General features: G+C 44.0%; 1 protein-coding gene across 1 annotated transcript in view; it reads right to left on the bottom strand.

Annotated features, from left to right (window-relative positions):
* Fbn1 (fibrillin 1) overlaps window positions 1–15,480 on the bottom strand; it is a 174,654-nt gene that overhangs the window by 83,978 nt on the left and 75,196 nt on the right. Inside the window, exons 9-13 of the mRNA XM_055599100.1 lie at window positions 9,442–9,567; window positions 6,658–6,816; window positions 3,220–3,405; window positions 2,475–2,615; window positions 771–890 (exon numbers count right to left, since the gene is read on the bottom strand). Of these exons, the coding sequence (XP_055455075.1) occupies window positions 771–890; window positions 2,475–2,615; window positions 3,220–3,405; window positions 6,658–6,816; window positions 9,442–9,567 (732 nt within the window). The remainder of the gene's footprint in view (window positions 1–770; window positions 891–2,474; window positions 2,616–3,219; window positions 3,406–6,657; window positions 6,817–9,441; window positions 9,568–15,480) is intronic.

The following is a 15,480-nucleotide window of genomic DNA, read 5'->3' as shown; positions in this document are numbered from 1 at the left end:
TGTGTGTGTGTGTGTGTGTGTGTGTGTGTGTGTGTGTGTGTGTGTGTTGGGGTGTGAAGAGTAATGAATTTGAGAGGGGGTTGAAGGGTCACAGGAGGAGTTGGAGAAGGAAGAAGAGGGGGGGAAATCATCTAAATATGGTACTGATGTCCAAAATCCTCCCAAAATTTGTTAATTTTGATATTTTAGAAAAAGGAAAAGAAATATCCCTGAATGGCAACCTTTCTGAGAAGTCATCTACAGTGCTCCTGAAACTTCAGGATGCAGACAGATGGCAGGGAGGAGCCTGCCAAACGCTGGCTCCGATCAGCAGGCCTGAGAAAGGACCAGAGAGTCATCCCTTCAGGCAATCCTCGGGTGATGCTGCTGCTGTCTGCTGACCTGTGTGGAGCACAGTCCCCCATCCTCCTCTCTGTAGAGAACTTCCTGACACGCCATTCTACCAGAGGCTTTCCCCAGCTTCTGTCAGGCAGAGTAACCACGTCCCCTAAACCCAGATGGAAGATGAGCAACCAGCAGAAATGACTCAAAAGAAGTGAAAACAAGCTTATTCCCCCAGGCACATGGAGAGCTTTTAAAATAATCTGAATGCTTGCCAGACTTTATAGCAACATCCTTAGAGAAATGATGTTTGGAATAAGGCACAAAAAAGAGCGGGGTGTGTGTGTGTGAGAGAGAGAGAATTAGCTCCTGGCATTTATGTTTATTCGGTTCCTTCAAAGCAAAGCCCTCCTTTGGGACAGATGCCCCCCAGTCCCCAAGCCCCTTACCTCTGCACTCTGTCCTGGTGAGTGTGCTCTGGTAGCCAGCACGGCAGTGACATGTGTATGAGCCCTGGGTGTTGATACACTCACCACCAATGCATGGGTTTTTCTCACACTCGTCAACATCTGTAACACACAGCATGTCCTAGTGAAAACTCGCACAACAGCTCACAATGCTAAGGCTTTATAGGTTCCTTCATACATAAAAAACATTTTCGTTTAAGAAAAGAAAATAGCAAAGCCGGATGGGGGTGGGGCACACCTTTAATCCCAGCACTCTGAGAGGTAGGGACAGTCTTATCTTTGTGAATTTGAGCCCAGCCTGGTCTACAAATCAAGCCCAGGACATCCAACACTAGACAGAGAAATCTTGCCTCAAAAAAAAAAAAAAAAAAAAAAAGAAAAGAAAAAAAAATTAGAAAGAAGGAAGGAAAGCCAGGTGCTGCTGCACACACACCTTTAATTCCAGCAGAGGTAGGCAGAACTCTATGAGTTAGAGGACACAGCCTGGACTACATAGTGAGTTCCAGGTCAGCCAAGGCTGCGTAGCAGAACCCTTTCTCAGCAAAGCAAAACTTGAAAAAAGAAAAAAAGGGAAATTGCATAATGAATGTATCTTTCCCTTTCCCTCTCCAATACACCAGGGCTCTTCCCATTGCAAATTAAGCAGTTAGCCTGCATTCTTCCCTTGTGCCATTTTCAGAGAATATGAATATGCTCTGAGATGAAAACACATTTTTTGTTTTTTCTTCCTTCTGTGAGTCTGGCCTAAGAAAATCAAACAGACAGACAGACGTGAAAGCACAGGGCTGTTATTCCAGCTACTAGGAGACCAAGGCTTGCCTAGGCAACTTGGTAAGACCTTGTCTCAAAAATAAGAAGAGAAAAGCAATAAGGATGTTACTAAGTGGTAGGGCACTGGCCTGGCATATATAAAATGCTGGCTTCAACTCCCAGTACTGAAAAAAAAAAGTCAAAGAGACTAACAGTTACTGCAGAGGTGGGTTCTATTGCGTTGTGCCACTGAAGACACTGCCCTCCTGGATGTATAGATAAACAAGGGCCATGGTGCTCTGCCTGACTCCAGAGTCTGAGAAATTCTAGATGGTCAGGGGATTCTCTCTCCCCCAGAGGTTCTGAAGATTCAATGCTATCCGCACTGAGCTTTTAAGCCCTGGATTGGAAGCCAAGGATAATAAAGGTCTACTGTTTGGAGCCACCATTTGAGCTGATTTGTTACAACAGCAATAGAGAACCAGTACGGACTCTGGTGGTTTGAATAGGAATGGCCCCCTAGGCTCATCTATTTGAATGCTTGGTCATTAGGGAGTGGCAGCTCTACTTGACAGGGAAGTATGGCCTTGCTGGAGTAGGTGTGGTCTTGTTGCAGGAAGTGCGTCACTGGGGGTGGGCTTTGGGGTTTCAAATGCTCAAGTCAGGCCCAGTGTCTCTCTCTGCCTTCGGCTCTGGATGCAGAACCCTCTGCTACTCTCCAGCGCCACGTCTGCACGCCTGCCACCATGCTCCCCACCATGACAGTAACGGACTAAACCTCTGAAACGGTAAGCCGGCCCCAACTAAATGTTTTCCTTTATAAGGGTTGCCGTGGTCATGGTGACTCTTCACAGCCATAGAGCACTGAGAAAGACACAGATAATTACAAAAGAGCTGAAAAATTCCTCATTTTCATTCACATGACCGATTGCTTACCGATGCACTCCCCACGGATGTCCAGCTGAAAGCCCTTGTTGCATTCACACCGGTAGCTGCCAGGGGTTGGAATGCAGCGCCCATTTTGACAGAGATAGCGGACCAATTGGCAGTAGTCGGTAACGTTGAAAGGCAGCACCCCTAGGAGAACAGCATTGAACCCCATTAAAATTATTCTTATCTATGACGTCAGCTCTTACTCTGTCAAGAGTGAACAAAATACCAAGTTCTGAAGGAAGAGCCACCAAGGGTGAGTCAGCTGTTAGAGCACAATCCCATCTGGACTTCAGAGAGCCCACTGTACCTGGCATGGGAGGGGAGACGCTGCAGGGGTTTCTCTGCCTGTCCCTCCCCAACCCACCCACTCCCTTACTCTCAAACCTCCAGTTTGGGTAAATAACTACAGCAGCGAGGCGTTGGCAGTTAACGAACTACTTTGTACACTCTATGACCTAAAGTATAATTTCATACATTTTCTGCCATTAATTTGTTCTCTGAATCAGACTTCAGTCTTTCCCATAACCCTCCCACATTGGATTGAGACTATCAGTAACAAAAGTACATTCATTTCCGGAACATACAAGGCTTCCATTCTTATTTATAAAACTGGAAAACCACGAAACCTGCAAAGCTATGTAAAAATTTTTTTTATCTAACAATTGGTGAAAATATTTAAAGATGAAAGTGGTGTAAGCCAAAAATATGAGTTATTAAGACAAGTGAGGAGGTGGCTTTCGTTTCTTACTCGGAGGTTCCCGTGACGGAGATGGGTACGGATATTCTGGAGGTGGCCGAGGGCCTGGAATCACAGGTCCAGGAGGAAAGCCAGGAGGAACGGGCTGAACTGGAGGAAGGGGGCCAATGGGTGGGGGAGGATATTCTGGTCTCCCAGGAATTACCAGAGGGACAGAACACAGCTTGTTGAAATCCTCTGGAAGAATACAACACAAGAGGACACAGTCAGTAGAGCCAGGGCTGCCTGGAGGCCTGAGAAAACATCCCTTTAAAGAAATCAAAGTGCATTGGCCAATCAGAATAAACAATGCATTCATACATTTAATGTCTACGCAATAATCACATTGAGAGAATAACTCAGAATTTAAACAACCACAACAACAGAACTGTCTCCAGAGCAGGTGCCATGTGTTCCTTACAAACCCACAAAGACATTTACACATTGAATTCCACTGGGAATCATGTTAGGTGTCACGTCCTCCACCCTGCCCTCTCCCTACCCCCCACCGCTGTCACAAGGATCCGAAAAGCACATCAGCAGGCTCCTGTCCTAATTAGAGAGAAGGAGAATGACACACATGAATGAGATTGCTATAATGAAACCCATTACTCTGTATGTTAATTTTAAAACTCACAGACACACAAAATAAGGGCCAGCAAGATGACGAAAGAAAGGGGCAAAGCAGGAGTGGGAGTTCAAAGTCACCTTTGGTTACGTAGTGGGTATAAGGACAGCCCAAGCTACATGAGGCCCCATTGTTGTTGTTCGTTTTGTTTGTTTGTTTTGTTGTTGTTGTTGTTTGTAAGACTTTGGTTTTATTTTTCATGCAAAGGGAAGTCACTGTAGTCTCTAGCAGGGTCAGACATGATCACATGAATCTTTTCAGATCACTCTTGCTTATATAGAGAGAAAGTATTGGAGGGAAGAAAGACTTGCATGGAAAGTCAGCGCCTAGCTTCAGGGTATGTTTGTTTTACTCATTTGCAGCTCTCCTCCACAGCCACCGGCATTCTGCAGCATTCTTCATCTTTGCTTTTGGCGAGAAAGTCAATAACTTTATTATTACAGTCAAAGTGATTTTTATGTAGGTATTTTCTACACAGTGTTAACTGTTATGCTAGATAAAGCTAATGTTTCTCTTTACCTGTGAACTATTGAAATGCTTTCATAACTCAATCTCGTGGGACATTCTGCCAATTTACTTTTGAATAACCACACAGAACTCCACAGACTCTGCTGCCTCTAACTAGTCCACTTCTGAACATTCTTCAGTCTTACTTCACACCTGTAACTCAGACCTAGTTCAAGCTTCCAGAGAATTCCATTACTATGCTCTATTATTTATCTGGAATTTTGACCCACAAATTCTTGGTATACTTCTGTATTTGGAAGGGAATTTTCCTTGTCTGTGTTTTCCTGACTCAGAATGCTACATTTCCTTTTTTTTTTTTTTTTTTTTTACTAAAACTACAGTGACTCTTCTTACAGAATTTAGACATACCACATCAATTGTTCCTTGAGCATGTTTTCATCACATTTCTATGCAGTACTTTAAGTTTAGACCATACATAAGTCATAACTAATTTTCACTCTCAGCATAGTCCTGTAAGTTACATATAAGAGGATTTCAGTATGTGTTGGATTTAATTGAATCTTGACTATATTAAAGGAAACACTTCATTTTCAAGAACTTGTAAGCACCAGGTCAGCCTAGTTTTAAAATTCTTTTAGGATCTGTAAAAGAAGTTGGATGGCCTATTAGCATTTCTGCTAATTAGGTGAATATATTACTTTAAGAACACCATTAAATTCACCTTAACCCTGTAGGACAAGTCTCTAACTGGGCCCTAAACTCCTTCTTCTCTACAGAGTGATGGTTTTATCTGTGAGCCCCTTTACATTAAGGATCAGCAGCTACAGATCATTTTTCTCAATGATCTTTACTTTTTATGTATCCATTCAACTCAGAGATGAAACACAGTTTTTTGGGGTTTTGTTGTTTTTGTTCATTTGTTTGTTTGTTTGTTTTAAAGAAATAGGAAAAAAAAAAACCTAAGTCCTCCATCTTACATCACCACTTGCACAGACGAAGCCCAGAGCTCAGTTGCACTGTCTTGAAAGACTTGAACATACAAACGCCGACCTGCAAATCAGTTTGCATAATCCGTCTGCTTTGCTCTATGTGTCTGTCAGGCTTTTGTCTTTCAGCTCCCTGCAAAGTCACACACAGGAACTCGTGTCTTCCTGTCCAAGGCCTTCCTCCTGGCACCTGCATCTACTGTCTTCCCTTCTCTACTCAAGGTCTCAACACAAAGGATTCAATGAATGTTACTAATTCCCAAAACTGATGTGTGCATTTGAGAAGCAATTTTTCTGGTACCCAAGTCACACATCTTGGCAGGAAGTCATGTGCATCTAAACAGGGATCTAGTGACTGCTCTGCGGGGCAAATGAGGAGGAAGGTTTACTCTTTAGGGTATAAACGGCAAGTGTCCAAAATGTATCACCTGTTGAACCATATGTATGTATGTGTGTGTGTATGTATGTAGACCCAGAAAAATTTCATTACTTCTTTGATTCACCCATGCGGTTCTCAGAGATGAATACCAGCCTACCTTGACATCCATAAATGGTTCTATAACCTGTGATGGGAATGGCAGATCCTATGAACAGCACGCTCAAAATCATTACATCAGCTCTGCGCCCCGGCCCCCCCCCCCCCCCCCCATTTCACCACCTTGCTTCAAGTCTCTGATTTGACCATGCCTTTCAGGAATCAAACTGAACAGAGCTAAGGTCAGTTTTTCATTGGAATTTGTGGAGAAAATCATATTTAATGAGCTGTGTGTTCTACCCAAGCATCTCTTAGGAGCAAGATTATGCTAACTACTATGCTAACTACTACAGAGAGCATGAGAAATATGAGATTACAATGATGTCTAAGACATCATGAAGAGGTCTTAGAGCGACTGTCAGGTGCGCTACACTTTAGGAAATGTACATGGCAGGATCTCTCGCTGGCCACTTGGGAGGCACCCCGTCATTCAGATCGCAGAATGATAAGCTTCTAGCGGAAATGAAGGGAATATGACAGACAAACAGGAAGACCTGAAGGATTCAGAAACAACAGGACTTACAGAAGAAATCCTACTGAGCTGGGAAGAGCCACAGGAGAACCAACATGTCCCTCACTGAGAATAAGGGGAAACAAAGGCTTCCTGAGGAGACTGCTGCGCCAAGCAACGAGAGAACCAAGTCAGTCACCAGCAGATCTAGAAACAAGCCTTTACCTGTGCGCCGTCTGGGGGATTCCTCCATGGCCACACTTCAAGTTTCTGGAATCTTACTTATATACCTGCGTTTCCTTTGGATCTGCACTGCACATATTGCCATGAGCTTGGAGGGGTTGTGTGGGATATGCTGTAGGCACTATAGATGGGTTCTTACCAGTTGATCTGATAGGACACATCTCGGGAGCCAGGGTAACCCCCGGAGACCAGCATCGGCCAACATCACAACAGCACTGCATTTTGGTTATGGACTGGGGCAGCTGGTTGGAGCAGCGCCCATTTGTCAGAGCCGTGTAGCAGTAACCAGGACGAACATCTGAGAGAACCAAAAAAATAAAAAATAAAATAACAAAAACAAAACACATGAAGTCTTTGTGATCCAGCTTGGGACACCTCTGTCTTGACACCTCCATGTCTCCCCCTGGGGCTATGACAGACTGACCCACACGTGTGAGCTGTGGAGAGGAAATGTGGCACATTCCATAGGCCCTTTACACAATCAGAAATGCCCCGTCTCACACCTCGCCCTTGCACGATGGGGCACTTGGCTAAAATTCCTCATTCCATAACCAAGGTGAGAGGAAGTGGTTAAAATCAATGTGCCGTGGGAGGGGGAGAAGACTAAGACAATCACTAGTAGTGACAGACGGTTATTCATAAAGACGTGTCTCTATGTTAAAGACAGCCTGGCTGTCTTTAGTTTAAATTGCTTAATGTTAGCCATTTCGGCAAACATTTATAGAAAGGCATTTAAAAACAACACTAATCTGTGGCATGGGCACTAGTTTTTAGTCTGAAATTGTGCCTCAGACCCATGAGGTTACATTTTAAAGGGACAAGCAAACCAGTTTTCAGTCAAATCTAACGCTTAGTGATCAGGTTCCCTTTTGTCCTGAGGCTCGAAGTCATGTTCTCAAATGGTTAATTATGAATAAATTCCAAAGCCTCAATGATTGCAGATTCCTAGTCCTATAGGGACCCAGCAAGTTCTAGATGAGTTCTCTTCTTTTTGGCAGAAAAGTATCTTCTCGGAGCAGCATGGTGAGGCACACTCCTATAGATCATTTCGATTGGATTACATCATGTCTGACTGTCATGACAACAGCTGACACACTGTGGTACAACTCTCAGCTACCCAGAAGAGCCCAGAGCACAGGACACGCCCCTGAGATGTTGCTGTGAAGAGGGGAGATCACAGCAAAGTGCAAACACTTATCTCCGTCTACACATTTTGAGGGTGTGGCTTCTCAAGGAAAATGCACCTCTCTACATACACAATTAAGTTGTGAAAAGTGAATAATATCCAAAATATGCTTCTCCCTTAACAGAAGATATGCAGGAATTGATTTTGTGATGTGAAATTTCGACAGTCGAAACCCTATCCCTATGTGCCCTAAGCCTGAGTATTAAGCGTCAAGCTTTGTCACAGAAGGTCATCAGGTACACTTGTCTGAATCATTTTTAAGAACACAAAGCCTTTAAAGATTGATGGCTTCATTGTTGAAATGCTTAAAGATAAACATGCATAACTTGGGAGCACTTACACTATTTATTTTAAACAAAGAAGGAAAAGAGAAACCTAAACAAACCGTAGAAAAGGACTGAGTCAGCCTCACAAACACTAGGCTATTTCCGAGTGGTACTTATGACCACCGGCAAGTAGAGATGCAGTTCCCAGGAAGTGTTGGTTGTGGTTCATGTACCTCTTGGGCAGACGGTCTCAACAAGTATGTGTTTTATTCCAGCTAGCCCACAGTGTGGTGCCTGTCCACGAAAATGGTGGTGAAATGAAAATTCTACCTTCTTACTTGAAAAGCTTCAAAGCTACTAATCTTTGTATGCCACATTAGTAAATATTTTGGGCATGGAACCCAAAAGCTATTAAAAATGGGGAAAGAGCCTCAGGCTTGAACGTATCCCAGCTTGGTGGTCAAAACCCAGTTGTAATCGCTTGACCAAATTATGAAATGTGTACATATAATTTGTAGATGGATGATTCCTCCTTCAGAGCAAAGCTGGGACCTACGTGTACCAATGGTAACCTTTTAACAGGCTAATGACTACTATTTTGCAAATTAACTGATACCATGTCACCTCAGACTCTTGATCCGTGTGGTAAAATGGGAACTGCTGGAGCTGAAATGACAAGCTGCCATTGAGTTACTGGCAGCCACTGATTTACACGTGACATCAGCAGAGGGCTTGTGTTTGGTGCCAAGCACCTATATTAGGGAGGATCACAACTTCCTGTTAACTCCAGCTCCAAGGAATCCAGCACCCTCTTTTGCCTCCATAGGCACCTGTACTCACAGGTGCATAGAGTCACACGCACATAATTACAAATAAAATAAAATATTTTGAAAAAAAGAATAAAATAACCCTTCGCTTAATTTCTGTCTTCATGCAAGCAGAACACCACAAAAGTTAAGAGCAGAATTGCTAAGCGTGGAGCGTGTATCTATACAGGCACTAACATGCAGTTTATGTGGAACCACTGGACACAGATCGAAAATCACTAGTTTCCCTGCCCTGCTGGAAAGTGCTTGAGATGCGTAAACAAGAATGTTATTTAATCAAATCACTACTTTAAGAAGATGAGTCTGACAGAGCAGACTGTATGAAAGCTAGACCAATTAGAGATTGTTGCCAATTATCAGACCGGGATCAACACAGATTCTGAAAAATGACTGAGGGTAGGCATGGAGAGACAGCATGGTTAGGTGAAGCTGACTGCACCTTAACTCGCAGACTGAGGACGTCTACAAATCCGTAACCAAGGACACAAGATGCCTCGGCTGGCTAACAGGGCACTCCACTGCTGAATGCATTTCCATAAGTGCTCACCTTCCCCTCAACTGGTCCCACTGACAAACTTACTCAGAGAGGTGTTCATTACGGACGATGTATAAAAACCGTGCCTGCCATCTGTAATGAAACCCACCTACGCATCTGGTGCCGTCAGGAGAGGTGTAAAACCCAGGGGGGCATTTGCAGAAGTAACTGCTGACTGTGTTTGTACACTCGCCGCCGTCACAGACTCCGGGAATGGTGCTGCACTCATCAATGTCTGCAATGGAAAGAGGAGTTCCTGTTATCGGGAGGGTGCCTTATGGAATGTCGTGGCTACAAGGATGAAGACAGAGTTCTTGTGCAGTCAAGCCCCCCAGACGCAGCTGTGTGTGCCGAATAGAAGCTGCCCAGAGAAGAGCTTATTCAGGCAGATGCTACCTAGGGATTTATCAAATTCAAGAGAGAGGGCCAAATAAGCTCATCCTCCTAAGATCGTAAGCTCACGGGCTAGCAGCATGCTAATATTCCAAATGCATTTATTTCAAAGCTTACTCTCTTCTTCTCTCTATATTTTGTACTATATTAAGCTCCTCTGCTAATTAGGTCCATATTTTTCAATCAAATTTCCCACAAGGCAGATACTACAGTCCTTCAGAGAAGACTTCATGGCCTGAACCCTGACTGGGGATATGAAGTACCAGGCTGGATTCCCAGTAGTACATCCAAATGACCGTGATGGTGGTCCTGTGTTGGAAGGATGTGTGTTTGGTGCGTGAACTGCAGAAGACATTGAGTGCTCTAGTCAGCTTTCTCTCTGGGGAAAGACTGACTGTTCCCTCTGTTTGAGATGTACCCAACAGACTGTCTCTGACTTTTGAATCTGTCAGGGATCATTGAGCTGCATAGGACTGCCTAGCCCGAGGCCACACCCTGCCTGGGTACCCCATATGTAATAGGAAATCGTAGAAGATGGGCAGAAGTCTGGTCACCTCAATGCAGTGAGGGACATCTATGAAGGCTACTTGACTCCACACCACCAAGGTCACTTGATGTCACACCGTCCTCTGTGGTCATTGATGGGGCCTCCGGGATGTACCACAGCTCACCCAATCTGTCTTCACATACCAGCCACTTCCCCATCTCTTTCTCACATGCTGATTCTAAAGAAATGTCTTAACAAATATCCTGAATGCTACAGAGGCCAAAGGGGATCAGCTGCTAGGGCCTGAGGCTACTGGTCTCCTCCAAGGAAACAATAAATGTTCCTTTGAGACAAATCTAACCATTTCCTTAAAGGAATTTTTCAAAAGCCCAAACCTCTCACTCACAAGTATCAATAGTGGCAAGGGAAGGGAGGAGAAGGAATGGAGAATGCACTGTACTATCTAGGACAAACAAGAAGGGCAGCCTACACTGTGCCAAGGAAAAGCAGGATTTGCCCAGGCCTCTTGGAGGACCCACTACAGCCAGGCTGGTACTGCTGATGCTCAGGAAGACTTAGCACCACTAAGTGAGAACACTTCCTCTCCAGTCCACATCATTTAAAAAGCAAAACAGGGTTGTAAGTGGACCACATTCATGTGAATTCTCATGCACTCAAGCATATTTCTATTCAAGCTGACAGCCCATTCAACGGCACCATTGCCATGCTGTTTAGCCTCTTGAAAAGTAAAATAACCATTTTCTACGCCAGTCTAGCAGCTGAAGCAGTGTTTCACTGAGCGTAGCTTCAAAGCTATGAAGCACAGTACTGTCACTCTGAATCTGCCACTGGTAAAGGTAAAGCTATTCCAGGCAGAAGCAGCCCACACAAAGTGTAAGTTTCTAGACCCAGCACTATGCCCCGAGTCTCTCCTTACAACAGCTCTGTTTTTGGTATCCTTCTGTCTTTCTGCAGCCCCACTTATTCTGAGCACAGAGAATCTGTGTATCAGTAAGCCTACAAAACTCAAAACCTTATTAAAGGGCAGAGGAAGACATAACTGCAAGGCCCGGCTTTTGTGGTGGTGTGAATAACAGCAGCCTCAATGGTCCCATATATTTGAATACCTGCTTCTCAGTTGGTGGAACTCTTTGGGAAGGATTAGGAGGTGTGGCCTTGTTGGAAGATATGTGTCACTGGGGGTAGGCTTTGAGATTTCAAAAGCCATTCCCAGTCTCATCTCTCCTCTCCTCTCCTCTCCTCTCCTCTCCTCTCCTCTGTCTCTGTGTCTCTCTGTCTCTGTCTCTGTCTCTGTCTCTCCCTGTCTGTCTTGTTTTGTGGATCTATATGTAAGCTGTCAGGCAGTATTCCAGCACCATGCCTGCCTGCCTGCCTACCTGCCTGCTGCCATGTTCCCCACCATGCTGGTCATGGATTCCAGTCCTCTAAAACTGTGAGCCCAAATGAAATGCTTTTTCATAAGTTGCCTCAGCCATGGTGTTTTGTCATGGCAATGACAAAGTGTTTCTTTCCAAAGGGTCCTCCAATGATAATGTTACACAGTGCCTAACAAAGATGATGTGATGAGTTACTAAAAATATTTTTTCAATATATTAATAGAGACAGATGCTAGCATTTTTGTTTAAGCCACTTAGCATCAGATATCAATATCCAAAGAGATTAAAATGCTATAAATATCAGAAAAGGTTATTTTGGAAGCATAACTAACTTGGCAGGATGTGGGAACATCTTCTACCTGCCAACCAGAGAGACTGGCATCATCTATTGAAAATAACCACAGCGAGGATAATGAGAGTTCCGGTGTGTTGAGAGCCAGGCCATGTCGAAAATCCTAAGTCATCTAATCCTCACCATGTTGATGTGATTATGGGACCTGATTTCCATATGCCTGATGCTTGGGTGTGCCCGTCTCATGAGTGAAGACTGAGGAAAACTAACAAGTATAAAACTTGTTAAGTATAAGTATAGGAAAGGTCCAGGCCTGGAGACGTAGGCCTCTGCTTCCCAGCTATTTGAGAGTCAGAGGAAGGAGAATCTGAGGTTAAAGGGCAGCCTAGGCTACAGAGCAAATCTAAGGCCAGCCTGGGCAACCTAGTAAGACTCTGCCTCAAAAATAAACAGTAAAACAAAAAGTGGTAAGTAAAATAAAATAAAATAAAATAAAATAAAATAAAATAAAATAAAATAAAATAAAATAAAATAAAATAATAAAATAAAATAAAATAAAATGGTGGTGGTAGAGTATGTTCTGAAATGCTTAGGCCAGGGTGACTTTGAGGGGTTGGGGGAAGTGAACAGGTTCATCATTTATAGTGATGCTAAGCCCAAGTCTCCACTGTCTACAGTGACGCCAAGTCTCAAGCTCTGCTGCTTGAGAAGTCCACCTTTGATGAATGTCTGCAAATGTCACAGGACTTGTTTCAGAATACACACTCTAATGTTCCCTCATTAAGGTCTAACAGGATGAGACAAACTGTCACCCATGAGGGTGTAAATACCTTTAATTCCCTAGTGTCACCTCCCCAGTGACCTGCTCTCCTCTGTCCTTTAGTATTACAAACCACCTTGCTTCTCAGGTTCCTAGCTTTAGAATGCTCAGAGCTGACGTTGTGATATGTCATCCGACGTGGGTGGAAGTGCCTCATGGGACAGACTGTGTGCACAGCATTTAAACCAGAGTCAGAGGCTGGACCTCCTCCTCCTGGTTCATCATCGTCTCGACTCTTATAATGCTGTGTTTATCTTCTCTTACTAGAACTTCAGGCGTCCCAAGTCACAGAATCCCAAAGGGTGTGGAGTATGGCCTCCACGAATCAGTCTTTCTCAAATACCAGCCATAAAAACACAGCAGTTTGGGAGGCCTGCTGGCTGCGGCGGGACTGGCAGCACTTCTGCATTCTGGACACCTCTCCCAGTCTCCTCCAGGCTGGAGAGGAGAGGCGGGGCTACAGGTGTGATGAGCCCCTGAGGGCTGCACTAGCTACAACCACATAGTGAACTAGGGACTTTACCCAGACTCCGGCCAGGCCCTCCTTGCTCACCAAGCTCTTCGGTTTATACCACTACTCCATTACCATAGCAAGGAGCTAGCTATGCTGAGCCAAAAGGTGAGCACCATGGCCAGGAGTCTCACCTGTGGCAATGAGTCAAAGAGCCCCAGGGATGCTCACTGGGGCCCAGGAAGACAAGAGCCTCTAAAGCAAGGAGCTATCAGGTAAACATGAGGTTATTGTGGTAAAGAGAAATCCCAAGCACTATAACTCACACACCAGGGAGTTCGTGGACGGAAGAACCATGTGGTAAAACTTCCTTCCCATCATGCCACGCTCTCAGGATCGCTGGAGGTGGGCTGACGTTAATCTAAATCCCCGAACGTTAAAGGTTAATTGTTAATTAAGGGACTTCTTCCAGAAATAAAACTTAATCCGTTTTTATTATTTCTTAATTTTCTCCCACAGTAACCTATGGAAATATGGGCGTGGTTTCCAGAAGGGCAGGGCGCCTGTGCCCCTTTAGCATGGGAGCTTAGCAGTCATCAGAAAAAACAGCAGAAAGGCAGCTGTGAGCCCTGATCCCCTTTCTCAAATCACAGCTGCAAATCTCTGTCTTTTAAAAAAATCTATTAAAATCTAATACTGAATCGCTTCAGCTTATTAACTTACATTTTAAACGTTCTACAGTCAATGTATTTATTAAGCCTTAGTCTATAGCGTTTTATTGGGATTTTAGGAAAAGGAAGATCTAAGAAAGGGAGAATTCTGAAGAGGAAGCTCTCATGAAAAGCACCCGAATGGAGCCATCCTGCAGTGGAGGAGCAGTGGCTGGAATCTTGGGAATTTGCTAATACCCACCAGACTGAAGTCTTTTTATTGTTATTATTATTATTATTTTTAAGGTAATATAAAAGCTACACAATTTCTTCCTTTCTAAGTCAAGGGAAAAACACATTAAAAGCCAGCTACAGGGCCAGCGACGTGACCCAGCAGGTAAGGACACTTGCTGCCAAGCCTGAAAGCTGAGACTGACCCCTGGGACCCACAGAATGGAAGGAAAGAGCCTTCTTCTGCAAGCTGTCCTCACACCTGCACATGTGTGCCGCAGGTGCAGGACACACACGCACACGTGAGCCTTTCCTCTTTCTAAGCTGATTCCTTCAGGCATTTTATCACAGTAACGAAAAGCCTACTCTTACACACGGGCTGAGAATGAGGGCACTATTATGCCAGACCCTCCTCCCCAGCCATTTCTTGTCATCTTTGTGGTTGTATGCTAGGACCGGCTAGGCTCCCTCCCTTGACCACAAAGGACACAAATGGGACCACTCCCCTAATGCTTTCCTAATTGGAATACATTAAGGGAACTGATGAAGAGAATCGGGCTCCCAGAAGGTTCTAGAGGACTTTCTGATGATGTTTCTACCAACAATATTCCAACCAGCCTCAGGCCATTGTACATATAGTACTAACAAGAAAATGGCCTAGCTGATGTCAGTTTGCACAGAGAAATAGAGAAGGGAAAAAGCAGCATCTAAATTTAATATAACTGTGGATGGCAGTGGAAAGATGAGCTCTCGCCAAAGGGTTCTGTTCTCTGCCTTGCTACAGATTCCAACGTGCATTGAGAATTTGTTTTTGTTGTCAAGAATATTAACAATGCTCTGGTTGAATTTTAATTCATTAGATATATCACAAAGTAGGTTTCTTAGCATTAATAAGATCTGAGTTCCCTGTGTTGTTTTTTTTTTTTTTTCAGTGTGAATGTTATATCTGCACCTTCTGTGTGATGCATGCACATCCATGACTGTTTCTGACTGTTAGCTATTCTAATCAAGAAAAAAGCAAAAGGCAGAAAATCGATTTTTGTTCAGGCAGGAAGTTTCTCTGATCTAGAAGACAAAACACAGGCTAGGACAGGCCATATGGTCTCCATTGCCCCAATCTTGAAGCTGACTGTACCTCTCGTTACTCAATGTATTAAGCTGGGAAAAGCTTAAAAATGTTAGACACAGACCATTGTAGACATGGATTCTGCATGCAAGAAACCTCATTACACTGTCACAAAACATACTCATAATGACTAAATATCCACACCGGAATACTTTTTAAATAGTTCCAAGTATTAGGAATTAGAATGAAGGCTGGGCATGGTGGCCTATGTCTTTAGTCTCAGCACTCAGAAGGTAGATCTCTGCCAGTTTGAAGTCAATCTGGTCTACATGGGAAGTTCCAGGCCAGCCAGGACTACAGA

Source organism: Psammomys obesus, unplaced genomic scaffold (assembly GCF_907164565.1).
Source record: "Psammomys obesus unplaced genomic scaffold, mPsaObe1.curated_primary_1811, whole genome shotgun sequence".
Taxonomy (NCBI): Eukaryota; Metazoa; Chordata; class Mammalia; order Rodentia; family Muridae; genus Psammomys; species Psammomys obesus.
The sequence above is the reverse complement of the archived record's forward strand: the minus strand, read 5'-3'. Positions and strand labels throughout refer to the sequence as shown.